General features: G+C 43.2%; 1 protein-coding gene across 4 annotated transcripts in view; it reads right to left on the bottom strand.

The window, feature by feature from the left end:
* Window positions 1-27,514, bottom strand: part of SLC2A9 (solute carrier family 2 member 9) — a 207,451-nt gene that overhangs the window by 125,441 nt on the left and 54,496 nt on the right. For all 4 annotated transcript variants that reach the window (XM_073342503.1, XM_073342504.1, XM_073342506.1 and 1 more), the window contains 3 exons: window positions 9,641-9,801; window positions 4,124-4,248; window positions 2,279-2,424 (listed from right to left, as the gene is read on the bottom strand). In XM_073342503.1, the coding sequence (XP_073198604.1) occupies window positions 2,279-2,424; window positions 4,124-4,248; window positions 9,641-9,801 (432 nt within the window). The remainder of the gene's footprint in view (window positions 1-2,278; window positions 2,425-4,123; window positions 4,249-9,640; window positions 9,802-27,514) is intronic.

Below are 27,514 nucleotides of genomic sequence, written 5' to 3'. Positions count from 1 at the left end.
CTGATAGAAACTAACAATCCAACATGCAACAATAAAAAGTGGTGTGTCAGTTTTTTAAACAATTATGAGAGTAAACAAGGCCAATTTATCTTGTATCAGGGATCTCAAACTCAAATCACCACAAGGGCCGCATCACTGAAACATTTTCATACAACGATACAAAAATATAGTAAAAAATGAAGAGTAATATAGTATGCTATTAAAAGTCAATGTATTAACTTTTTTAAAACTAATGCGATGAGGGGTTTTAATAAAATATAAACACTCAGTAATGCACCTCACTCAAATGAGGAAACACACATTTACTTTCAGAATTACCTTGGTTAAAGCCCCTCTCCCCCTGGCCCCGCACCTGCCCCGCCTCTTCCCAACACTTCCCCACCCCCATTCCAACCCCTTCCCCAAAGTCCCCACCCCAACTCCATCCCCACCTCAGTCCCGCCTCTTCTCTGCCTCCTCCCCAAGCGCGTCCCTGCTCCTCCCCCTGAAAAGTCTGAAGTGTCGCCAAACAGCGGCAGGAAGTGCTGGGAGGTAGGCAGAGGAGCGGGGATGCAGCACGCTCAGGGTGGGAGGTATGGTGGGTGAGGAGAGCTTGGCTGCCAGTGGATTCGGCGCCTATGGCAGGCTGCAGGAAATAACTCTGTGGGCTGCATGCGGCCCCTGGGCCACATGCTTGAGACCCCTGTCTTAGATTAAATCCTTTGTTCAGTTAGTTTTCCATAATTTAGCACAACCAGCTACTAAGGATATGACCCTTGGTGAGGTTTGCAGGTTTCATCAAGATACTATTAATTGGGGCTTTCTTTGTCTGTTTTTTGCAAATTCCTGCACATTTTTTGCAAATTCCTGCATATTTAAGTTCTCCACATTTTACAGTCAATGACACCATCAATTAGGATGTTATTAAATTAAGACATTGGCAGGTGGCAGAATTTGCTTTGCAGTAATAAGAACAACGAGGAGTCTGGTGGCACCTTAAAGGACTCCTCGTTGTTTTTGTGGCTACAGACTAACACGGCTACCCCCTCTGATACTTAACAATAAGATCCATTCATAACCACCTACAGGGTAGGGCTATATTACAAGCAACATTAAAATCACCCCATAAGAAGATGTATATTAGAAACACTGTCACTCTATTCAAGGTCATATGGTATCCTCTTTGTCAGTTTTATATAAATTTTTAGAAGTCATTTAGAAAACAGTTATTGAAAAGCTCTAGGCACCTTTTTCACATCTTAAGAAATATAAACAAACAATGTGAACAATACTAGGAAAATCCAGCAATTTCCCATCAGGAAAAGGGAGAAAAGGAACCTACTCCAGCCACTTAGGCTGTTTAATATTCTGTTGTCAGACTGGAAACCTCTTTTGTAACTATTTTCTTCATAATGACTCTTGCATATCCAAAATGACTGACTGACTGACTGACTGACTATCTAAAGCCACACTCTTCCACCTCATTAATAAGAACATAAGAATGGCCATACTGGGTCAGACAAAAGGTCCATTCAGTTCAGTATCCTGTCTACCAACAGTGGCCAATGCCAGGTGCCCCAGAGGGAGTGAACCTAACAGGTAATGATCAAGTGATCTCTCTCCTGCCATCCATCTCCACGCTCTGACAGAGGTTAGGGACACCATTCCTTACCCATCCTGGCTAATAGCCATTAATGGACTTAAATTGATGGAGGTTATCTAGTTCTCTTTGAAACCCTGCTATAGCCCTAGCCTTCACAACCTCCTCAGGCAAGGAGTTCCACAGGTTGACTGTGCGCTGTGTGAAAAAGAACTTCCTTTTATTTGTTTTAAACCTGCTGCCCGTTAATTTCATTTGGTGGCCTCTAGTTCTTATATTATGGGAACAAGTAAATAACTTTTCCTTATTTGCTTTCTCCACACAACTCATGATTTTATATACCTCTATCACATCCCCCCCTTAGTCTCCTCTTTTCCAAGCTGAAAAGTCCTAGCCATGATAATTAAGTACATACACATGACACACACAAACTTGTGGGAAAAAAAAAAAGACTTGTGTGTGTGATGTGTATGTACTTAATCATCATGGCTAGGACTTTTCAGCTTGGAAAAGAGGAGACTAAGGGGGGGATGTGATAGAGGTATATAAAATCATGAGTGGTGTGGAGAAAGTGAAGAAGGAAAAGTTATGTACTTGTTCCCATAGCGTGGTTTTCTGCCTACAGAAGGAACAGTCACAATCCTCAGTGTCACTCTTTAAATGCAACACACAGAAGGACAACATCCACTAAGTACTTACATTTCCAAATATTTCTGGCAGCCCCAAAACCTGAGCAACGAAAACTCCAATACAGATGAAGATTGCTGTGACCTGCCCCAGAGCACCCCGGATCTCCTTAGGGGAGATTTCACTCAAATAGATGGGAAGGGCACTGAGAGAGACACCTGTGAAAGAAGGGAACAGCAGAGAAATTGCTGTAAGTACAATTGACTTAACATTGAACCAATAAATGAGCAAGAATTTATTTAGAAAAGTTTGACTACCAATCTCAGACACCACCATGATGAGGGTGGCATAAGAACCTATATAGAACAGAACGTATGCTTGTGTGCGTGCGCACGCGTGCACTAGTATCCTTGTACCATCTAATCATCAGTAGTTTTAATTACATATCTGAAATGATGCATGCTGGTCAGGACTCCATTGCTACAATATGAAGAGGGCTGTTCATTCTATAGAAATTACCACTAGGGTCCTGGGGCGGGGGTTGCCTTACTCAGCCAGACATCCAAAATAAGCAGGATGGGGAAGCTGTCCTTTTGGTTGCCCGGAAAAAAACCGGTAGGAAGGAAAGGGCTAAGTTATCCCCGGATGGGATGCATGTGTGTGCTAAGGAGTGGGTTAAAACAGCACTGACCTTCTTGTCAAGAAGGCAACTATCAGTGTGGGGAGCATAGATGAGTAATAGCAGGATGCCTCTCTCAATTCTCTGGGTATCAAGGGGCCATCGTCTGCTCCCTGTCAAAGAATAGCAAGGGAGAGGATGCTGATACCGCACTGGTTTCACCCTTCTTTCAGGTTGTGTTTATTGCAAAGGTTGTGTGTTGTGAAGATGTGCATGCAGTGTAGCAAGAAAGTGAAGCCTCAACCCTAGATTTTCCAGTGGAAACCCCATACACTGCTATGTCTGAACCCTCCCATTGCTTGTCCATTGTTAATGCTATTAATGGGGTATTAGAGATTCTGATGCCTGAAAGACATCAATGTCTGTAACATTCACTAGACTGATTCTAGCATCACCAGAACAACCACCAGCAGCATAGGAAGAGAAGGAAGGAGGAATGTGTAATGGTTCACAATGGAAGTCTCTTGTCACTTCATCAATAACCTGGACACATGTAAATAAGAAAAATCCAACAACCTGATTTAGCAATATGTCAACTAGACAATATTAAATACAACATTTACACTACAGAATGCATCCTTGTTGTATCAGCAGAGAGAGAGAGATGTTCCCCTTAAACATGCTTACAATTCTGATGGACTTTTAACAGCATGCATGAATTAGAGAGGGGAACACACCCCAAAATGTGGGGAAATAAAAAAGTCAGCGTAAAGCCACCTTAGTCCAGCAGATTAACATTGGTATAAAGGTACCAATTTTTATGTTAACAACACATGTATCTTCAAGGCTACTGTAATTAGTTCTTACAAACAAGATAACCTACTAAATTATTTTGGTGGAAGTGGTGGTTCCACGTGGTATTTTAAGGGTTGGAAAACATTTATTACAAATGGATAGCCATGTTCTCTGCCTTCAGTTTTATCTTATCATATTGATATGGCATCTAGCAACACCAAAATGCAAAATAGTAAGCAGCTTTAATAGACAGGCCATGTTCTCCTACCCAAAGGGTTTCTGTTTTGCGAAGACAGACATTCTGTACGAAGGGAAATTTTCTGTCATGGTTAATATCCATTTATGTTTCTTCATTAAGGGTCAGATTCTGCCATCCTTACTCATACTGATTGTTCCCATTGATTTCAGTGGGATTATGCATAGAAATCACTCCTCAATTAAAGGGTGGCAGAGGATGCCTAGTATAAACTGTACATGTATATACAGCATAACATAAAGCTTACCTGCATGAATACCCATCACAGTGCGGCCCAACAAGAGCATTTCAAATGATCCAGCTATCTGACAAAGAGCCATCAACAATGCAGCCACAACTGCAAATACATTATTGATTAGCAATGTATGTTTTCTGAAAGAAAAATATATATGTTACACTTATATTAAAATTGTACATAACATTTTTAAATAGTCATATTAACATACATTTATTAAAATAGCTAAATTGTACATAAAATTGCAGATCATTAAAAACACAGTGCTTAACACAGGTTCACTCATGTTAAGCATTACAGAAAGAGTTTCAAAAAACTGCAGCTAAAGATATCTGCTGTAGAATAAATACAACTAGTGTCACAAAATAAAGGTCCAAATTTCAAAGGCATGAAGATTTGCTTTCTTATGCTTCCCAAGAGCAAGATAAGATATATTTAAGATTAGCACGTTCTGGATAGCGGGACATATGTAGCAGGGTCAACTGTTTCAAATTGTAAAAGAAATAAGATATACTTCAAATTTCAATATGTTGAAAAAGATGGTAGAACCTTGCATGGTATTTACAAAGTTTTCAACAGATCAGTGTTTGGAAAACTGCAGCATGTACTGCAATGTGGCCAAATTCAATTCTTGAATACAGAATGGAAATCTGGAAAAACTTCATGGATGTCACCAGATTTACACTGTTAGAACTGAAAGCAAAATTTGTCCCTCATTCATGATATTATAGGTATATAAAAGGAAAGTGAGCTCATGTACAGCTGGGCAAAACATCTGGGTTTTTTAGTTCATTGGTAAAACCAACTTCTTTTCACAAAAATCTGGAAATTCTCCATAATTTTAAATTTGTTATGAAATTCCATCTATTTTTCCAAATTCACTATCACTGGATGAAATAACTAAGTAGTAGTTAAAATGAAAAATTTTTCCACATTTCCAAAACCAAGTCTGAAAAAACCCCCACTCTCTCTGCCTTTCCTCTATCACAACAACAACAGCCATATATATTTATCATTTAAATACAGTTTTATCCATATTATTCTTTGCTGCCCATGCTCTCTCTTTCCATATCTTTTGAGCTGTGAATCAAAACACTGTAATCTCGCTCAGCCTATAGAAGTGGCAGCATGAAGAATTTCCTGGATCTTTTGACTCTTTGCTTCCCTTACTTCCTTGTGGTTACAAGGTCAGATTTTGCCACGCATGTGTAACAAGAATGTTAAAATATGAAATCAATAGCTCTACCAAGATTAATTCTGTAATGATTATTCCCCGCTGAAGGATTAAATATAAAAGCCCTCTCAATGCTGAGATTATCACTACCATCTGACTGGATGTCTCTATTACCTACTGTCTCAAAGAAAAAAGCTCCAAATGGCTTCTTTTTCCTAAAAATAGGTATATAAGAAATGGATTGGCAGGGCTCGCCAACCCCTAGGATAGCGATTAATTGAAAGGGTTTCAGGGTATGTCTACACGGCAAAGGAAAACCTACGGTGCCAAGTCTCGGAGCCTAGGGCAAGTGACTCAGGCTCGCAGAGCTCAGGCTCAGGAGACTAAAACTAGCAATGCAGATGTTCTGGCTCAGGCTGGAGCCCAGGTTCTGAAACCCAGCGAGAGGCTTAGAGCCCAAATGCCTACACTGCTATTTTTAGCCCCGCAATGTGATTCTCACAAGCCAAGTCCATTGACCCCAGCTCTGAGACTCAAGAACTGGGGGTCACCCAATGAAATTAATAGGCAGCAGGTTTGGAATAAATACAATGAAGTACTTCATGTAATGCACACTCAATCTGTGGAACTCATTGCCCGGGGATGTTGTAAAGGCCAAAACGATAACGGGGTTCAAAAAAGAACTAGATAAGTTCATGAAGGACAGGTCCATCAGTGGTTATCATCCAAGATGGTTAAGCATGCAACCCCATGCTCCAAGTGTCCCTAGCCTGTAGTTGCCAGAAGCTGGGAGTGGACAACAGGAGATGGATTACACCATGGTTGCCTGTTCTGTACATTCTCTCTGAAGCACTTGGCATTGGCTACTGTTGGAACAGAGGATACTGGGCTAGATATACCATTGTTCTGACCCAGTATGGCCATTTTTATATTCTCAGTGATATTAGCTTTTTTTGCAACAGTGGTAAACTGTTGACTCACATCTAGCTTGTGATCCACCATAAACCCCAGATCCCTTTCTGCAGTACTCCTTCTTACACATTCATTTCTCATTTTTTATGGGTGCAATTGATTGTTCCTTCCTAAGTGGAGTACTTTGCAGTTGTTCTTATTGAATTTCAACCTATTTACTTCAGACCATTTCTCCAGTTTGCCCAAGTCATTTTGAATTTTAATTCTAATCCTTCAAAGCACTTACATCCCTCCCAGCTTGGTCTTGTCCGCAAACTTTATAAGTGTATTTTCTAGGCCATTATCTACATAATTTATGAAGCTACTGAAGAGAACTGGACCCAAGACCAATCCTTATGGGACCCCATTCGATATGCCCTTCCACCAGCTTGACTCTGAACCATTCGTAACTACTGTCTAGGAATGGTTTTCCAACCAGTTATGCACCCCCCCACCTGGCAGCTCCAGCTAGGCTATATTTTCCTAGTTTGCTTCTGAGGAGTTAGCAGAAGCCTTTCTAAAGTCAAGATATACCACATCTACTGCTTCCCCCTATCCACATGGCTTGTTACCCTGTAAAAGAAAGATAGTAGGTTGGTATGACTGATTGGTAGGTTGGCTTGACAAATCCATGTTGATTGTTACTTATCACCTTATTATCTTCTAGGTGTTTGCAAATGGATTGCTTGATTATTTGCTCCATTATCTTTCTGCATACTGAAGTTAAACTGACTAGTCTGTAATTCCCCAGCTTTTCCTTATTCCTTTTTATAGATATACTGTATATTTGCCCTCTTCCAGTCCTCTGGAATCTCTCCAGTCTTTCATGACTTTTTGAAGATAATTGCTAATGGTTCAGATATCTCCTCAGTCAGCTCCTTGAATATTCTAGGATGTATTTCATCAGGCCCTGCCGACTTGAAGACATCTAACTTGTGTAAGTAATTTTTAACTTGTTCTTTCCCTACTTCAGCCTCAGATCCTACATCACTTTCACTGGCATTCACTATGTTAGACGTCCGATCGCTACAAACCTTTTTGGTTCAAACTGAAACAAAAAAGGCATTTAGCACTTCCTACATTTCCACATTTTCTGTTATTATCTTTCCCTCCTCATTGAGTAAGGGGTCTACCCTCTCCTTGATCTTCCTCTTGCTTCGAATGTATTTGTAGAATGTTTTCTTGTTACCCTTTATGTCTTTAGCTAGTTTAATCTCATTTTGTGCCTTGGCCTAATTTTCTCCCTATATGCTTGTGTTCTTGTTTTTATATTCATCCTTCATAATTTCACCTATTTTCCACTTTTTGTAGGTCTTTTGTTTGAAGATCATTGAAGATCTTCTGGGTAAGCTAGGGTGGTCTCTTGCAAACTTTCTAGCTTTCCTATGCAGTGAGATAGTTTGCTCTTGTGCCCTTAATAATGTCTCTGGAAAACTGTCAAGTCTCTCGAACTGTTTTTCCCCTTAGGTTTGCTTCCCGTGGTATCTTAACTACCAACTCCCTGAGTTTTCAGAAGTCTGCCTCCTTGAAATCCATTATTTTTATTCTGCTGTTTTCCCTCCCACGATTCCTTAGAATCAGGAACTCTATCATTTCATGATTACTTTTCACCCAAGGCACTTAGGAGCCCAATCAATGGAACTTAGGCTCCTAAGTCATTCAGATGCTTTTGAAAAGTTTACCCTACTTCTGAGAAATGTAATCTTTAGTCCAGCAACAAATAAATAAATGTTGAGTGCTGTATTTCAAAACAGAGACATTATTTCTGGACAATATGTTGGTCCCTTCTGTCTCACTGTTCTAAGTCAGTGTAAATTAAAGTCAGTTTCACTATTCACACCATCCAGCAGCCCGCATGCACACTGTACTATGCAGAAAGGGCTTTTTATTGTCTGTCACTGTTTTGGTGCCCTTTTTAGGTACTACAGTTGAATACTTAGACAAGTTTCCATACCTATCATGAATATTAACTATCCAAAAGGACTGCAGTGTGAATAGTATTCCTGAAAACTCCTTCTTGATGGGCAGTCTTGATCCTTCAACAGCTGTTGAAGGCACGGTTCCTTCCAGCTACAAATCCTTATTCTGTGCTCATACAGTAGCTGCATGGCAGAGCTATCTATTTTCATTACTTGAATTCCCATATTCTATGGGCAGATGGACAAAACCTTGGAAGTTTAACCCCATAGCCTAGGAATGTGATCTGAGATGGAGAATTTGGGAAGGGTGTGAATTGATGAGTTGGAGAGGAGGCTGAGAAGTGAGTTGTTAAATTGAGGGGAAAGGATACTGAGAACAAAATAGATTGGTGAATTGATGGGAGGGAAGGCACAGAATTGGTGAATTACTGAAGGTGGGAAAGGGAAACAGTGGACAAAGGATTTGGAGGGCCAGAGAATAGATATTTGCTGTGTGAATGTAGGAATAACCACAAAACATACTGTGTAAGGTGAAAAATGGGGAAGGAAGAGAAAAATGGACTGCGTGTAGAAAAGGGAAGTATAGGAGACAGAAGATTTGAGGAAATTGGATTGTAGGGAAATAACGGGTAGAGTAAGACAAGGGAGAAATTAGAATCAAGAAGAAGATGGTAAAAAAGGAGGAAAATAAAGGCTAAAAGACAAGAGAAAACAGAACAGGGAGAGTGGGGGGGGGGATGTTTTTATACATGTCTATGTATTTGAGCCCCTGTGGTGACATTTAGTAGAACCTAATTTGCCAGTAGCAAGTCATTCTGTGAGTCATCTTAAAGGATTTAAAGAAATACTCATGAGACTTTCTTTTAAAAAAAATTCTGAAGTTAGTTTTTTAACCTTTAAAACCCCTCTTGAATATAAGAAATAATATTTTGGTGCAAGGACACCCCCCCCACCCCCAAATCCTCTCATTTAAGATTTTACTGGCTCCCTCACAGTTTCCCAAAGCTCCCCATTTCTCTCTGGCTAACTTCAGACCCGAAGCCACCTCCGGATATGACTCTTGGTATGAGCTGTGCAGGAAAGCAGAAATCTGCCAATGCAAGTATTCTGCTTTACAGTAGCCATGGAATTTAGAAATACATGTTACAGCTGGTCAGTGTTTACCCAGGGACAACCCTGAACAATGGCCCTACGAAACTCAATCTGTGCATACTACTCCAAAAGAGACAGCCCCCTGATTCAACTATCATCTCTGGTGAATGCTACAAATTTAGAATTATAAACAATAACAATGGTAAACTTTTCCTTGTCTCCTGTGGGGCAGCACCATCAGATCATATAAAATTTAGAAGCTATCTAATGTAGTTTTCCTAATTTGAAGGTCTTTAAAATGAGAAGGAAATTTATTATGTTAGAAAATATTTTTATGGATGCTATAAAAAGGGTAAATAAGATACCAAATTCAGAGCTTTGTAATGTACCTACCGGCCAAGGAACTTCACAGTTGGTGTGGTAATTATCGCACCCACCAGTCCACCAATGGAGAAAATAGACACGGTTATAGACCAGAGGAGTGTAAGAGTTCCTCCATCTATTACGTGGCCATATCTTCTTTCCCAACTTTCATTGTAAAACCTCTTGATATACTGAAAGTAAAGAGACAATAATGGTATGTGTGAAAGCAGCTTACTTGACGAGTAAGGACACTGAAATTATCAATCATGATTTAAACAATGGCAAAATAGTAGCTTTCTGTATAGAATAGACACCTGTGACATCCATCTTTAATTGTTTTCACCCTAATCTTGAATGATTTGGAACAAATTAAAAATATGTAAATTCAGTTATCAGTGTTATGGGTTGAGTTATACATTGTTATGAGTTGGGTGTAGCTGCTGCCTTACATTCAGGATAAACATTAAGAAGCCATTGTGAAGAAGTGGCTGAACCAACAGCAGTACAACTCAACACACAGGCACATGAAAAAACTTGAGCTGATGCTGACCCAGGCACTAGAGATTAAGACAGAAGCAGAAATAGAAAGTCAAGCCACAGTAACAGAAAGCTGGGATGTGGCTGGAAGACAAAATTAAAATAAAAAGATTTTGGGGTATGGAGCACTAGCTGGATAGGCAGGCATGGAACCGCAGACACAGGAATTGTCTCCTGCTATTTGATTCCTACTACAATCAGAGAAACAAGACTTTGTACATTCTTAATGAATAAGCAAAATTGCATCAAAGAATTGAACTGCACCTCCAATTTCTCCTCCTAAGTGGAACAACCTACAAGACCCCAAATTATGGGCTATCCAGTTGCGTGAAAAGGGGTATCATTATTATCTATATTGCAGTAGCAGCTACAGCCCATTGTGCCGGGCACTATACCAATATATAACAAAGAAATGGTCCCTGCCTCGGAGAGGTTACAATCTAAATTCACAGCAAAATGCTGTTAATATTGTATTGTAGTATCCTTATATTAGGAACACATAGTTTTACTGAATACTCCATAGGTCTCTACTGAAAACAATTTAAAAATAGAAAAACTCCAAGGGAAAGGAAGAGAAGAAAAAGGGCAACAAAGGCAGAAAGAAGAAAAGATGTCACTTGTAGAGAGCGATGTGGGGTGGGAGATTGGTGAGGAACAGAAACTCAAGAGGAAAAACAAGAAGCGAGACGCCAACAGAAGATGATTCCTGATAATGAGGAGACTAGCCTGCCTTGTCCCATAAAATGGAACTTCAAAAGCAGGAGAGAGTAACAGGGATGATTTCTGTTTTAATCCCCCCCCAAATTCTGTAACTGACGATTATGAAAATATTTTATACTGATGCTTTTTATCGGTCGGTGCACATGTAGGTACAGAGCCAGGGGTTGAGCAGTGAAAACCCCCTGGCCCATTGGAAAGTTGGCATCTGTAGCTCTAGCCCTGGAGTCGGTGCCTATACAAGGAGCCACATATTAACTTTTGAAGAGCTGCATGTGGCTCCAGAGCCACAGGTTGGCCACCCCTGGTCCAGGAGAAGGTTGGACAGTAGAGGACATACATTTCTGGGGGGAAATCTAGGATTGGGGGTGTGTTGGGGTCACCCTGAAGTATAACCCAGGCTGGCAAGAGTCAGAGTGTAATCCAGGTAATGGCAGGCTGCAGTTACACACCAACATTCAGGGTGTAGCCTGCATGCTGAAAGGCTCTGAGCAGACCAGCTGGAAGCTGCTTCAACCAAAGCATTGTAAAGCACCCATAGTTGCTAAGCAGGGGGGACACCGCTGCTCATTAGTCTGGACTGTACAATGGTAAGTCACAAATGGGGCCCAGCATCTCCCAGAGGCTATTTGTGAGTGCTGGTTGCATCTAAAAAGAAGTGCATTTTGAGCCTGGACCAAAACCCATTGACGTGAATGGATATTTTTACATTAACTTTAATGGGGTTTTCTGCAAATACAACAAATGAAAAAGGTCATAAATATGGGAATAATAAAGGGGTGCTAGACCTTGCTATGGTAAGGGTGAGGGTAAGTGGCAGTTGCCAGGCATGGGGGCAGGTATTACAGTTTCATTGGAAGCTAAGCTGATGAAATGGAATGGAAATAAGTTATATAAATGAAAAAAAAGTGACTGTGAAGAAGGAAAGTCTGCTGTATTTATTCATTGGGAGTTCAGCGTGCCTTGGGACTCTGCATCTGAAAAAATGAGAGCATGAGCCCTAATGCACAGTAGCTGTAAGGAAAGCTGAAACATATTTCTGGTTCATTAAAAGGATATTCAAAACAGTGACGCAACATATTTATAATTATGCAATAAATTTACAATTTTCAAAGGGTAGATGATCCATTTATTATCTTATACCACATAATATAACCCCAAGTACCTATCCTGAAAATTAACTAAATGCCAAATCTCCTGCACAGAGAATGTATGAAGAATGCTTTCTATCTCTTCGCATCAAAGCTAATTGTGTTATTTCCACTGCTTGAAGGATGTATTTTTTTTAAAAAAGCTATGAAATGACACCAAGAAATTGCTACACAGCTGGAATCCAGTTAGCCTCTGGCATTTTACCATTTCAGTGTTCCATTCTGACTCATACATAACTTGTCATAAAATTTGCCTCAGTTTTTTTGAGTGACTATAAAAGGTACAGAAATAGTACATTTTCTGAGTGAAGGCCTATGGTACACTCACCATGACATAAGAGTCATTACTGTACTTTACATTTTGCAGTTCAGGTTGAACCCAAGGTCATGGACTTGTTTGCAAATGGTCTATTTTCATTAATTTTAAGGACAATCTTTTAAAACTTGGATGAGAAATCAGGCCTCTAAAGGTATATTTAAGTGCTGAAGTAAGTGCCCTCATTTTCAGAGGTGCTGAGCACTCACCAATTATAATGGTAAATTATACCAGTATAGCTAAACCAATGTAGTTATATCAGCAATATTCCACATAGGGACATTCTTATTCCAGAACTAGTATGGGAAAGCCTATGTTTTGCATGGGTGTGGCAGCTGGATCAAGTAATCCATCAGCCGTGCAGTCTTTCTCAAACAACTAATAACACAGCTGCATGCAAATTAGCTGTAGACTAAGGGTGCTGATTGGTTGAGTTACTTCTAATATCTCAATGTTCTAGCACTCTTCATGGCATAGATACAACTACAGTAAGGCATGTATACCAGATAGCTGTAATTCTTGAAGTCAAAATGGGCAAAAATTTAAAAACTGGACAGTAACAGATTTCAAATCCCAGTGATGATTCAACCTGCTCATAACGCTAAACCAAAAGGGCTCTCAACCACACCTGTAGCAGTTTCCATTGCACTGACTCTACAGACATTCTCGACTTCCAAGTGACATACAGACAGATTGACAATCCTGATACCTTATCTTGTATAAGAGTGGCTTTTTTTTTAACCTAATCTCCTTGCAAAATGGCATAAACTAAATTGAAAAAAGTGCTCTTATATCTCAGTTTTTAGAAGAGGTTATTTTGTCTTGAATATTTAGAGCTTTTTAATAGAGAGAGTCTTCATATATTCATGTAAAGAAATAGCAGTATTATCTTTCCAGGACATTAAAAGGTATTCAGAGACACAGCCAAACACACTGGTATCCACTCATTACTCTGCCATGTATAGTTCTGAAGCAAAGATGGCAATGATTTTACTCTAGTCAGTGGGGACCTCAACCTTTTCCCTGCTTGACCTCACAATAAAAGAGAAAAAGATTTTCAGATTCCTCCTCCCATTTAGCTATAAAGAAAAGTAGAGAGTCACAACCACTCTTGGACCTGGCTGTAACGCCCTGATCAAGAACCCATGCTAGAAAATAACTTCTCCAGGGCCAAAGGACAGTTCCACAGAAGAAAAAAACTGATACTATGTATCAGATAGGAGCGTTATTTTCTAGTTATGCGGGGGTGTGGGAAGAGGCAGAGATCAGACATTTAAGAAATGCTACTATTTGAGAGAACATCTAGAATTGGAATGCAATGGCAGAGGTCAACTTTTCCCCCCTAAACAGTGTAACTGATAAGGGATTTTGTATAGTAAAATCTACTAGCAGGCTAAGAATCCATCTATCTGTCTAGGCATTACTAGAGTCATAGAGTTTAAGGCCAGAAAGGACCGCTAAATGTCACCCAATTACCTGTGTATTGAACCCAATAACCTGTGTTAGGTTAAAGCGTATCTTCCACAAAGGCATCCAGACTTGATCTGGAGACATTAAGAGATGGAGAAAGTGTACACTTTCACACCAGAAGGAACTTGAACCCACAATCTCTGTTTTAGGAGGCCAATGCCTTACCCATTAGGCTCATATGGACCTCATCACCATTGTATCTGACATAATCATTAGTGGATTCTATTCCCCATGAGGTAGGACGGTATTAGCTGCCCCTCTGTAAAATGGAGATGAGGCAGAAGGTAGATTAGGTGATTGCCCAAGGTCACACTGGCAGTCAGTAGCCAAGCCGGAAACTGAAGCCTGGTCTTCTCCAGCCCTGTTGAGTGTCTTAATCACAAGTCTATCATCCTTCCTTGAAGCCTGGTGTCAGGTTTTAGCCTGATAGACATGGAAGTGCCAAAGCTAGAGCTTCTACATATAAATAGGATTATAATAGAAATGCCAATAAACACTTAAATTTAGCAGAATTACTAGATGTCAACTTTCAGAGTAACAGCCGTGTTAGTCTGTATTTGCAAAAAGAAAAGGAGTACTTGTGGCACCTTAGAGACTAACCAATTTATTTGAGCATAAGCTTTCGTGAGCTACAGCTCACTTCATCGGATGCATACTGTGGAAAGTGTAGAAGATCTTTTTATATACACACAAAGCATGAAAAAATACCTCCCCCCACCCCACTCTCCTGCTGGTAATAGCTTATCTAAAGTGATCACTCTCCTTACAATGTGTATGATAATCAAGGTGGGCCATTTCCAGCACAAATCCAGGGTTTAACAAGAACGTCGGGGGGGGGGGTATTAGGAAAAAACAAGGGGAAATAGGTTACCTTGCATAATGACTTAGCCACTCCCAGTCTCTATTCAAGCCTAAGTTAATTGTATCAAATTTGCAAATGAATTCCAATTCAACAGTTTCTCGCTGGAGTCTGGATTTGAAGTTTTTTTGTTGTAATATCACAACTTTCATGTCTGTAATCGCGTGACCAGAGAGATTGAAGTGTTCTCCGACTGGTTTATGAATGTTATAATTCTTGACATCTGATTTGTGTCCATTTATTCTTTTACGTAGAGACTGTCCAGTTTGACCAATGTACATGGCAGAGGGACATTGCTGGCACATGATGGCATATATCACATTGGTGGATGTGCAGGTGAACGAGCCTCTGATAGTGTGGCTGATGTTATTAGGCTCTGTGATGGTGTCCCCTGAATAGCTCTTACAGGCAGGATAAATTTTCATAACAAACCTGCACAATTGAATTAGGGATATTTTGCTGATAAACATTATAATTCTCTATAAGAGTTGTGCCACTATACATTGAGTGAAGGCTGAAATTAATATAACCCTATCAATTCATGTCCCTTATTCCTACGGCTCTTTGGACTTGAGGGTCATGAATTCTGTGACTTCCCATTTTTTTCCTGAGAAACCTGAGATGCTGCTTCTTACTGTTCTTAATCCCAGCTGAGGGGCAAAGAAAACCATATTTTCCTTCCAAGAAATCCAATGTGGGGAGGAGGAAGAAGAGGACAACTTCCTGAGCTTCCTAAAGAGAAATAGAAGAGACCCATTGCTCCTGCTCATGATACACCTGCAGTGGGAAAATAGACTTTCTGCCCTCAGTAGCTCTACAGAGTGAGTGAAAGAAAATATATTCTACTTCACCCATGGTTATACCACCTCAAGAGATGCCAGCTGATCAAGACAGGACTGAAAGCATTCTGCATTAATAATGAGAGATGAGGCACAAATCCAGGATTGAGCCAAAATTTGCCATGGCTTTTTTTTAAAATACCCTGTTCCATGGCAAAATAATAGCCCTTAACAAAACACTAATAGCCCAAGAGATGCTAAACATTAGTATTCGATATTTATGTTATTGTAGCACCCAGATTTCAAACAGGATCAGGGTCCTACTGTGCTTAGCCCTGCACAAATGTAAAATAAACATCATAGTCCCTACCCCAAAGAATTGACATGAGAAACAGATTCATTGCAGCCTAAGGAAAAAATAAAAAGCTACAAAAGTTTGCAATTGCTGGTCACATACTGGTCAAAAACAAAACAAAACCAATTCCTCCAACCCCATCTTTTTAACATATTGCTAAAGTCAAGATCTATTTGTCACTTGTATGACTGAGTTATGACGTTTCCCCTTCTAATCTAAAGTCAAACTTTGAAAGCTGCTTTATGAATTAAGTTTAGGGGTGCAGAATGAGGCAGAAAATTTCTCATTTAATAACAAAAGTGTCTATTTCATGTGTGATGTAGCCACATTCCAAATAATAATCACTTTACCACTTTGCTAAATGAGCAGGGACTCATAAGAAATTAATTCTATAGATAAGCACTAAAGCAGTTAAGCTAGTTCTATAGGAATCAGCTACCGTACCATACAAATACAGCTGCATTTTGTGGCATTTGAATCATATGCCTAGTGTTTTAGCACCATATAGTGGTTTAAAAAAAGATATTAGGCATGCTCCTATATCAAAATATGCTGTTTCCAGACAAGTGGAGCTGGTGACTATTATGGACTGCTATTGCTGATATAATCTGGGGGCTGGGAAGAGCTGTAAACACCACAATTGGTTAGAGGAGTTGTGTGAAATTTGTTAATAAGCCTCACATCACTTTAAAGACATGTGATCCTTGAGGACATGAAAATAGTTTGGATTGCATTGCAAAGATCCTTCCTGAAAAAACACAGGTTGGGGCCTGTGTGCGACAAGACCTGTTAACATCAGTAAACAGAAATGGGGTAGAAGGTGTCACTGAGAACTCAGAATGGCAGAGAACAAAGAATTCAGATCAGCTCTTGCCAGTAGACTAGCAAGGAAAGAGACTAGAAGGTATGTAATAAAATGCAAAGTAGCCTGAAATTGTACTTGTGCCATAGTTTAGGCCTGTTCAGTTTTGGAAATATCATGTAACTTAGGCCTGGTCTACAGTACGCGGTTATTTCGGAATTAACCGAGTTACCTCAAATAAAACTGGTTCTGTCCACACGTCCAAACCAGTTTTTTCAATTTAAAGGGCTCTTTACTCCGATTTCTGTACTCCACCTCGGCAAGTGGAATAGCGCTAAAATCGAGATTGCAGTTCTGGGTTACAGATACTGTGGACGCAATTCGACGATATTGGCCTCCAGGAGCTACCCCAGAATGCTCCCTTGTGACTGCTCTGGACAACACTCTGAACTCCGATGCACCAGCCAGGTAGGCAGTAAAAGCCCCAGGAACTTTTGAATTTCCTGTTTGGTCACCATCAGCACAGGTGACCATCAGCAGAGTCCACCATCACAGGCGACCATGCAGAGTCCACCATCTCAAGAGACCACACGGCCCTGGATTCGCAGACGAGCTCCAGCACTCTGGGTCACAACCCCATACATGCCGCTTCTACCGTGAACTGCATGCAATTATGGGGGGTGACGACACCACTACCCCACCACTGTCCATGGACACCTGCAAGGAGGGAGGAGCACGGAGCAAGGAGGATAAGTTTTTGGAGAATGGAGGAGGAGGAGGACAGTGCACAGGCGGCAAGTGGGGAATCTGTTTTCCCCCCTAGCCAGAAACTATTCTTAACGTTGGAGCCAATAGCCTCCCCCTACTCCCAAAGCATGCTCCTAGACCATGACCCTGGAGAAGGCACTTCTGGTGAGTGAGAGCTTGATCGGAGCCACACGGTGGGGGGTAACCCAGCCATGCTGAGCTGTGCGCGTTTAGTTTAAAGGGCTCATCCCTGCTCAGAGCCTCAACGGAGCCCCGTGGTGTGTGTGTGGCGCGGGCGGGGTGGGGGGGTGGGAAGAGGGAGGGTGTTGTGTGAAGCGATCATCCCAGAGAGCCCACAGGCTGCCTGCAAGCTGAATTCTGTTGCCTGGCCGCATATGAAGGTTTACTCACACCAAAGCGGCAGACGCTTCAGTATAGGAGGCAAAATGAGACCTTGTACAGAAAGAATATGTGCTGTGTACTATGAATTGCCTGTTTCACTGAGAAACAGTGTCCCCTTTGTTCTCTAAAATGTATCTTTTAAAATACTACCCTCCCTTTTTCTCCTCCTGCAGCAGGTGCAAATGTTTCAATGTGGCCCCTATCTACTCCATCCCAGAGGCTGGTCCAGATTAGAAGGCGGAAAAAATGAACTCGGGACGACATGTTTGCCAAGCTCATGGAGTCCTTCTGCACTGACAGGGCCCAGTTGAATGCATGGAGGCAAACAATTGCAGAGTTGCGTAAAGCGTTACATGAATACGAAGAGAGGAGGGATGTACGCGATGAGAGCAGGTGGGATGCTATGGTCAAGCTCATGGGGGAGCAAACTGACATGCTCCGCTGTATGGTGGATCTAATGTGGGAAAGGCAGCAAGACCACAGACTGCCGCTGCAGCCCCTGAATAACTGCCCTCTCTCCTCCTCAAGTTCTATACCCTCCTCACCCAGATGCCCAAGAACACGGGGGGGGGGGGGACCTACAGGGACCCACACAGTCAACCCCAAAGGATTGCACAAGCAGCAGAAAGCTGGCATATCCTAAATTTTGATTTGGTTTCTGGACTTGTCCTTCCCTCCTCCTCCTCCACCCCCCAACCCAACCCCCCCCCCATCTAGCTTCTGATTTCTCTCAATGTTTTGTGCAACAAATAATAAAGAACAGTTTTTAAAAATTGTGACATATATATATATATATATAGGGGGCGGGTAACTCTAAGAGAAACAAACACAACTCTCACACCGTACTCTGGCCAGTCATGAAACTGGCTTTCAATGCTTCTCTGATATTCAGCACGCCCTGCTGTGCTCTTCTAATCGCCCTGTTGTCTAGCTGTGCGAAACTGGCCACCAGGCAAGTTGCCTCAACCTCCCACCCCGCCATAAATGTCTCTCCCTTATTCTCACAGATATCGTGGAGCACACAGCAAGCAGCAATTACAATTGGAATATTGGTTGTCCTGAGATCTGAGTCAGTAAACTGCGCCAGTGCGCTTTCAAACGTCCAAACGCACATTCTACCACCATTCTGCACTTGCTCAGCCTATATTTGAACTGCTCCTTACTACTGTCCAGGGTGCCTGGGTACGGCTTCATGAGCCATGGCATTAAGGGGTAGGCTGGGTTCCCAAGGATAACTATAGGCATTTCAACATCCCCAACAGTAATTTTCTGGTCTGGGAAGTAAGTTCCTTCCTCCAGCTGTTCAAACAGACCAGAGTTCCTGAAGATGCGAGCGTCATGCACCTTTCTCAGCCATCCCATGCTGATGTTGGTGAAACGTCCCTTGTGATCCACCAGTGCTTGCAGCACCATGGAAAAGTACCCCTTGCGGTTTATGTACTGGCCGCCCCGGTGTTCCGGGGCCAAGATAAGGATATGCATTCCGTCTATCGCCCCGCCGCAGTTAGGGAACCCCAGCGCATTAAAGCCATCCACAATGGTCTGCACATTTCCCAAAGTCACTACCCTTGATAGCAGCTGGTTAATGATTGCGTTGGCTACTTGCAGCACAGCAGTCCCCACAGTAGATTTCCCCACTCCAAACTGATTCCCGACTGACCGGTAGCTGTCGGGCATTGCAAGCTTCCTCTGGGCTATAGCCACTCACTTTTCAACTGTGAGGGCTGCTCTCATTTTGATGTCTTTGCGCTTCAGGGCAGGGGACAGTAAGTCAAAGTTCCATGAAAGTGGCCCTATGCATACGAAAGTTTCTCAGCCACTGGGAATCATCCCATACCTGCAACACTGTGCGGTCCCACCACTCTGTGCTTGTTTCCCAGGCCCAGATTCAGCATTCCATAGCATGAACCTGGCCCAACAGCACCATGATCTCCCAGTCACCACATGCCATGCTTCTAGGAACGTCTGTGTCCATGTCCTCATCAGTATAGTAATCGTGCTGTCGTCGCTTCCTTGCCCGGTTTTGTAGGTACTGCACATACTGCTGGATAATGCGCGAGGTATTTACAATGGTCAAAACTGCAGCGGAGATCTGATCGGGCTCCATGGCTATGGCACCTGCATGGGTAATCCTGGAAAAAGGGTGCGAAATGTAGTAGAGCAGAGTGGCAGCAGAAGCTGTGCTGTTCGGTTCACGGTAGCCGAACAACGGCTGAAAATGGTTGTCTTCTGTGGCTTCCATGGAGGTGGGAGCCCAGGACAAACACCATGGAGAAGCTTGGAAGCGTGGCAATAACAGGAGAGCAGAGTTGGTGGTGGAAGCTGTGCTGTTCGGTTCATGGTAGCCGATCAATGGCAGAAAATGGTTGTCTTCTGTGGCTTTCAGAGGTGGGAGCCCAGGACAGACAACATGGAGAAGCTCGGAAGCGTGGCAATAGCGGGAGAGCAGAGTTGGCAGTGGAAGCTGTGCTGCTCAGTTCACAATGGCCGAGTACAGTTGAGTTGGAGAGGTGGATTCATGGAGAGCAGCGGTGCACCGTCTGCTGAAAGCAGTATGGCGTCTGCATGCCAAAAAGGCACGAAACGATTGTCTGCTGCAGATTTCTGACTACACACACCCAGAAACACCTGCAAGAATGTTTTTGCCCCATCATGCGCTGGGAGCTTAACCCAGAATTCCAATGGGTGGCGGCAACTGCGAGAACCATGGGATAGCTACCCACAGTGCACCGCTCCGACATTCGATGCTAGCCTGGGTACTGTGGACGCAATCTGCTGAATTCACGCGCTTTAGTGGGGACACAGAAGACCGAATGTATAAAATAGCTTCCGAAAATTCGAATAGAATAATTTCATACTGTAGACGTACCCTTAGTAAAACCAAAGTTAGTTCAGTCTCAGAGTTCTCCACTAAAACCAATTAAACCTATGATCTAGTTTTAAGTTTGCCACATCTCAAAAGATTTTCCACCACCTTAGAGAGAAGTAAAATACACATGAGTAAAAGCCCATCATGATTTAAATAATGTTATGATAAAGTGGGTGGGAGCAGCCAACTGTAAGGAATGTTCAAAGTGATGATTCATATGGCAGGTTAGGTAATCAAATGGCACAGCCTTTCTCAGCTTAAACATTCCAATCATTTTGTCTAACAAAAAAGTTTCCTTTTGAAAACAGGGTTTATTACTCCAACCACGTAGAGCAGAAAAAAACCTGTGACAGGACCCACTGACTGCTAGCATGTGTTCTATTATTTATTTGTATTAACGAAAGTGATAACACTACTCTCCTGAAATTCCTCCTATTCAGGACTTGGACCCAGAGCAAAGATAACTAACAAAACAACAGTCTCTGTGCCTGGCAGCAACTGCATCACAGCAGAGAACTTTACCTTTTGGTGACTAGCATAACAAAAAGAGGAGGGGAAAGGGTAGAAAAATGTACTAGACAAAGATAGAAAGCAAGAGGGATGCATTAGAAAAGAGCAGGGAAACCCAGCAGTAGAGAGGACTGAATCAGGATAATGAAGATGTAGGAGACAGGAAAGAGGGGAAAATAATCCTTTACACCCAACTATTTAGACAAGATATTGTCAACTATATATAGTGTGCAGAGCCAGGAGTCTATTGCTGGAATCCATTTTTGCAGGAGGGGTTATTTGGGAAGTGTCCAATTTTTTTTTTTTATAGGTAGGAGATTTGCATCCTTAAACTGACAGTGAATCAGTTTGCCTGACTGTTAACTTTTTTATAAAATTACTGCTTTTTAAACTACATCGTGCACTTAGAAGCTGCTGTTAAACATATTTATAAATGTAATGGAAAAATTACGATAGCTTGTTAAGAACTTGGTCCATTCTCAGGGAATGCCCCAAAATGATACCTGTTCATGTTCTTCTAAACCAAATCCCAAAATGGATCTGAGATTAGACAAGGTCCCTTGTCATTTGTTTCTTATACAGCAGCACACAGACAAGTGAGAAACTGGAACACAATCATTCAATCATTCTCTTTCTCTGAAGATTCTCTCTCATACCAAAATGAATTTTGAAGATCATTTTATAAGGCTTTATATTAGCATTTTTTGTTAATGTTGATTACTAAAATATGTAAATTCCATTTATAATATTATAGCTAATTTTCATGTAAACTAGTTCTCAGTATGCTCTGTTGTTTACAAAGATATACACAAAGTATCTGAAAAAAGTCCTAATTGAAATAAGAAAAAGAAAAAGAAAATTGAACAGGTCCATGGGTATTTGCATATCACATCTTACTATAAATGGAAACCCTCCAGATAATGGAAAACTGTTAGGATAATTTTGCATAAAAAAACAAAACCAAAGAACAACCTTGTTTTAAAGAGCTGTACATCAACTATCTATTCTAATGAGAGCCTGATCTAAAGTCTATTGAGGTCAGTGGAAAGACTCCCATTGACTTCAATGGGCTTTGAATCAGGCCCCTTAAAGAATGACAAACAGCATGAATAAATTTTAGAGAACATGCCCATGCTCACCCCCGACTTCCAAAAATAAAAGGTTACAAGAAATCTTTAGATTGTGTGCTGTTAACACCACCACTTGTTACCTGCGGCACTTCACTGAGGCACCCTCCCAGAGAACGGCTGCCATCTTCCTGTGCTGGGGGAAGCCTTTATGAGGAATTTTTCCCTGGCTCCAGGACCATAAGCAAATGGCATAAACCAACATGTAACCACTGATTTTAATTTATTATGTCATGTTATGATTAACTAACTTGTTATGTAATATAAAATTATTGTATGCTAAATAGAATTAAATTGTAGGATTATAGACATATAAGATTTATCAGTAGTTAGAGGGGACAATTCTATATTAGGCATTTAAGTAGGGCTGAAATGCAAGGTATGATTTTAGCTTAGCCATACTAGGCTATATGCTTTAGCCCTGGTCTACACTAGGACTTTAGGTCGAATTTAGCAGCGTTAAATCGATGTAAACCTGCACCCGTCCACACAATGAAGCCCTTTATTTCGACTTAAAGGGCTCTTAAAATCGATTTCCTTACTCCACCCCTGACAAGTGGATTAGCGCTTAAATCGACGTTGCCGGCTCGAATTTGGGGTACTGTGGACACAATTCGATGGTATTGGCCTCCGGGAGCTATCCCAGAGTGCTCCATTATGACCACTCTGGACAGCACTCTCAACTCAGATGCACTGGCCAGGTAGACAGGAAAAGAACCGCGAACTTTTGAATCTCATTTCCTGTTTGGCCAGCGTGGCAAGCTGCAGGTGACCATGCAGAGCTCATCAGCACAGGTGACCATGATGGAGTCCCAGAATCACAAAAGAGCTCCAGCATGGACCGAACGGGAGGTACGGGATCTGATCGCTGTTTGGGGAGAGGAATCTGTGCTATCAGAACTCCGTTCCAGTTTTCGAAATGCCAAAACCTTTGTCAAAATCTCCCAGGGCATGAAGGACAGAGGCCATAACAGGGACCCGAAGCAGTGCCGCGTGAAACTGAAGGAGCTGAGGCAAGCCTACCAGAAAACCAGAGAGGCGAACGGCCGCTCTGGGTCAGAGCCCCAAACATGCCGCTTCTATGATGAGCTGCATGCCATTTTAGGGGGTTCAGCCACCACTACCCCAGCCGTGTTGTTTGACTCCTTCAATGGAGATGGAGGCAATACGGAAGCAGGTTTTGGGGACGAAGAAGATGATGATGAGGAGGAGGTTGTAGATAGCTCACAGCAAGCAAGCGGAGAAACCGGTTTTCCCGACAGCCAGGAACTGTTTCTCACCCTAGACCTGGAGCCAGTACCCCCCGAACCCACCCAAGGCTGCCTCCTGGACCCAGCAGGCGGAGAAGGGACCTCTGGTGAGTGTACCTTTTAAAATACTATACATGGTTTAAAAGCAAGCATGTGAAAGGATTACTTTGCCCTGGCATTTGCGGTTCTCCTAGATGTAGTCCTAAAGCCTTTGCAAAAGGTTTCTGGGGAGGGCAGCCTTATTGTGTCCTTAATGGTAGGACACTTTACCACTCCAGGCCAGTAACACGTACTCGGGAATCATTGTAGAACAAAGCATTGCAGTGTATGTTTGCTGGCATTCAAACAACATCCGTTCTTTATCTCTCTGTGTTATCCTCAGGAGAGTGAGATATAATTCATGGGCACCTGGTTGAAATAGAGTGCTTTTCTTCAGGGGACACTCAGAGGAGCCCATTCCTGCTGGGCTGTTTGCCTGTGGCTAAACAGAAATGTTCCCCGCTGTTAGCCACAGGGAGGGGGGAAGGTTGAGGGGGTAGTCACGCGGTGGGAGGAGGCAAAATGCGACCTTGTAACGAAAGCACATGTGCTATGTATGTAATGTTAACAGCAAGGTTTACCCTGAAAGAGTGTAGCCACTGTTTTACAAAATGTGTCTTTTTAAATACCGCTGTCCCTTTTTTTTTCTCCACCAGCTGCATGTGTTTCAATGATCACAGGATCTTCTCCTTCCCAGAGGCTAGTGAAGCTTAGAAAGAAAAAAAAACGCACTCGCGATGAAATGTTCTCCGAGCTCATGCTGTCCTCCCACACTGACAGAGCACAGACGAATGCGTGGAGGCAAATAATGTCAGAGTGCAGGAAAGCACAAAATGACCGGGAGGAGAGGTGGCGGGCTGAAGAGAGTAAGTGGCGGGCTGAAGAGAGGGCTGAAGCTCAAATGTGGCGGCAGCGTGATGAGAGGAGGCAGGATTCAATGCTGAGGCTGCTGCAGGACCAAACCAGTATGCTCCAGTGTATGGTTGAGCTGCAGCAAAGGCAGCTGGAGCACAGACTGCCACTGCAGCCCCTCTGTAACCAACCGCCCTCCTCCCCAAGTTCCATAGCCTCCACACCCAGACGCCCAAGAACGCGGTGGGGGGGCCTCCGGCCAACCAGCCACTCCACCACAGAGGATTGCCCAAAAAAAAAGAAGGCTGTCATTCAATAAATTTTAAAGTTGTCAACTTTTAAAGTGCTGTGCTTAAAGTGCTGTGTGGCATTTTCCTTCCCTCCTCCACCACCCCTCCTGGGCTACCTTGATAGTCATCCCCCTATTTGTGTGATGAATGAATAAAGAATGCATGAATGTGAAGCAACAATGACTTTATTGCCTCTGCAAGCGGTGATTGAAGGGAGGAGGGGCGGGTGGTTAGCTTACAGGGAAGTAGAGTGAACCAAGGGGCGGGGGGTTTCATCAAGGAGAAACAAACAGAACTTTCACACCGTATCCTGGCCAGTCATGAAACTGGTTTTCAAAGCTTCTCTGATGCGTACCACGCCCTCCTGTGCTCTTCTAACCGCCCTGGTGTCTGGCTGCGCGTAACCAGCAGCCAGGCGATTTGTCTCAACCTCCCACCCCGCCATAAACGTCTCCCCCTTACTCTCACAGATATTGTGGAGCACACAGCAAGCAGTAATAACAGTGGGAATATTGGTTTCGCTGAGGTCTAAGCGAGTCAGTAAACTGCGCCAGCGCGCCTTTAAACGTCCAAATGCACATTCTACCACCATTCTGCACTTGCTCAGCCTGTAGTTGAACAGCTCCTGACTACTGTCCAGGCTGCCTGTGTACGGCTTCATGAGCCATGGCATTAAGGGGTAGGCTGGGTCCCCAAGGATACATATAGGCATTTCAACATCCCCAACAGTTATTTTCTGGTCTGGGAATAAAGTCCCTTCCTGCAGCTTTTGAAACAGACCAGAGTTCCTGAAGATGCGAGCATCATGCACCTTTCCCGGCCATCCCACGTTGATGTTGGTGAAACGTCCCTTGTGATCCACCAGAGCTTGCAGCACTATTGAAAAGTACCCCTTGCGGTTTATGTACTCGGCGGCTTGGTGCTCCGGTGCCAAGATAGGGATATGGGTTCCGTCTATAGCCCCACCACAGTTAGGGAATCCCATTGCAGCAAAGCCATCCACTATGACCTGCACATTTCCCAGGGTCACTACCCTTGATATCAGCAGATCTTTGATTGCGTGGGCTACTTGCATCACAGCAGCCCCCACAGTAGATTTACCCACTCCAAATTGATTCCCAACTGACCGGTAGCTGTCTGGCGTTGCAAGCTTCCACAGGGCTATCGCCACTCGCTTCTCAACTGTGAGGGCTGCTCTCATCTTGGTATTCATGCGCCTCAGGGCAGGGGAAAGCAAGTCACAAAGTTCCATGAAAGTGCCCTTACGCATGCGAAAGTTTCGCAGCCACTGGGAATCATCCCAGACCTGCAACACTATGCGGTCCCACCAGTCTGTGCTTGTTTCCCGAGCCCAGAATCGGCGTTCCACAGCATGAACCTGCCCCATTAGCACCATGATGCATGCATTGGCAGGGCCCATGCTTTCAGAGAAATCTGTGTCCATGTCCTGATCACTCACGTGACCGCGCTGACGTCGCCTCCTCGCCCGGTATCGCTTTGCCAGGTTCTGGTGCTGCATATACTGCTGGATAATGCGTGTGGTGTTTAATGTGCTCCTAATTGCCAAGGTGAGCTGAGCGGCCTCCATGCTTGCCTTGGTATGGCGTCCGCACAGAAAAAAGGCGCGGAACGATTGTCTGCCGTTGCTCTGACAGAGGGAGGGGCGACTGACGACACGGCTTACAGGGTTGGCTTCAGGGAGCTAAAATCAACAAAGTGGGTGTCTTTACATCAAGGAGTATTTCAGGCAGGACTTCACGGAGGGTTCCAATAAGAAATGGTGCACCTAAGTTATCGTTCTTATTGGAACAAGGAGGTTAGCCTGGCCTCTGATTGATACATGGCTAGATTTACCTCGCTGCACCTTCTCTGTGAGTGACTGCAGTGTGACCTAGAGGAATGAGTCCCCTAGACAGGGGAGGAGGCAAATGAGTACAAAACAAATCTGGTCTATTTCTTGTTTTGATCCACTCCATCTATCTTTTACATCTTTGGCTGGCAGCAGACGGTGCAGAAGGACTGCATGCCATCCACATCTCATGGCTGCTCGGCAGAAGATGGTACAGTACGACTGCTAGCCATCCTCATCTCTTGCCTGCCTGGCAGAAGATGGTACAATACGACTACTAGCAATCCTCATCTCTTGCCTGCCTGGCAGAAGATGGTACAGTACGACTGCTAGAAGTCCGTATCGCCTGCCTGCTCACCATAAGACGGTTCAATAGGACTGACTGCAGGACTAAAGAGAATGACCTGGTCAAGTCACTCCAAATTTAGTCCCTGCGCCCATGTCTGCCCAGGCGCTCCCAGCCGACGTGGGCAGGAGCATCTCGGACATGACGATGACGGCTACCAGTCGTACTGTACCGTCTGCTGCCACAAGGCAAGGGGTTGCTGCTACTGTGTAGCAATGCCGTACCACGTCTGCCAGCACCCAGGAGACATAGGGTGACGGTTACCTGAGCGGGCTCCATGCTTGCCGTGATATGGCGTCTGCACAGGTAACTCAGGAAAAAAGGCGCGAAACGATTGTCTGCCCTTGCTTTCACGGAGGGAGGGAGGGAACGAACGGGGGCCTGACGATATGTACCCAGAACCACCCGCGACAATGCTTTAGCCCCATCAGGCATTGGGAACTCAACCCAGAATTCCAATGGGCAGCGGAGACTGCGGGAACTGTGGGATAGCTACCCACAGTGCAACGCTCCGGAAGTCGACTCTAGCCTCGGTACTGTGGAAGCGCTCCGCCGAGTTAATGCACTTAGAGCATTTTGTGTGGGGACACACACACTCGAATATATAAAACCGATTTCTAAAAAACCGACTTCTATA

The sequence above is a fragment of the Lepidochelys kempii genome, chromosome 4, assembly GCF_965140265.1.
Source record: "Lepidochelys kempii isolate rLepKem1 chromosome 4, rLepKem1.hap2, whole genome shotgun sequence".
Taxonomy (NCBI): Eukaryota; Metazoa; Chordata; order Testudines; family Cheloniidae; genus Lepidochelys; species Lepidochelys kempii.
This window is presented reverse-complemented; position numbering and strand designations above follow the sequence as displayed.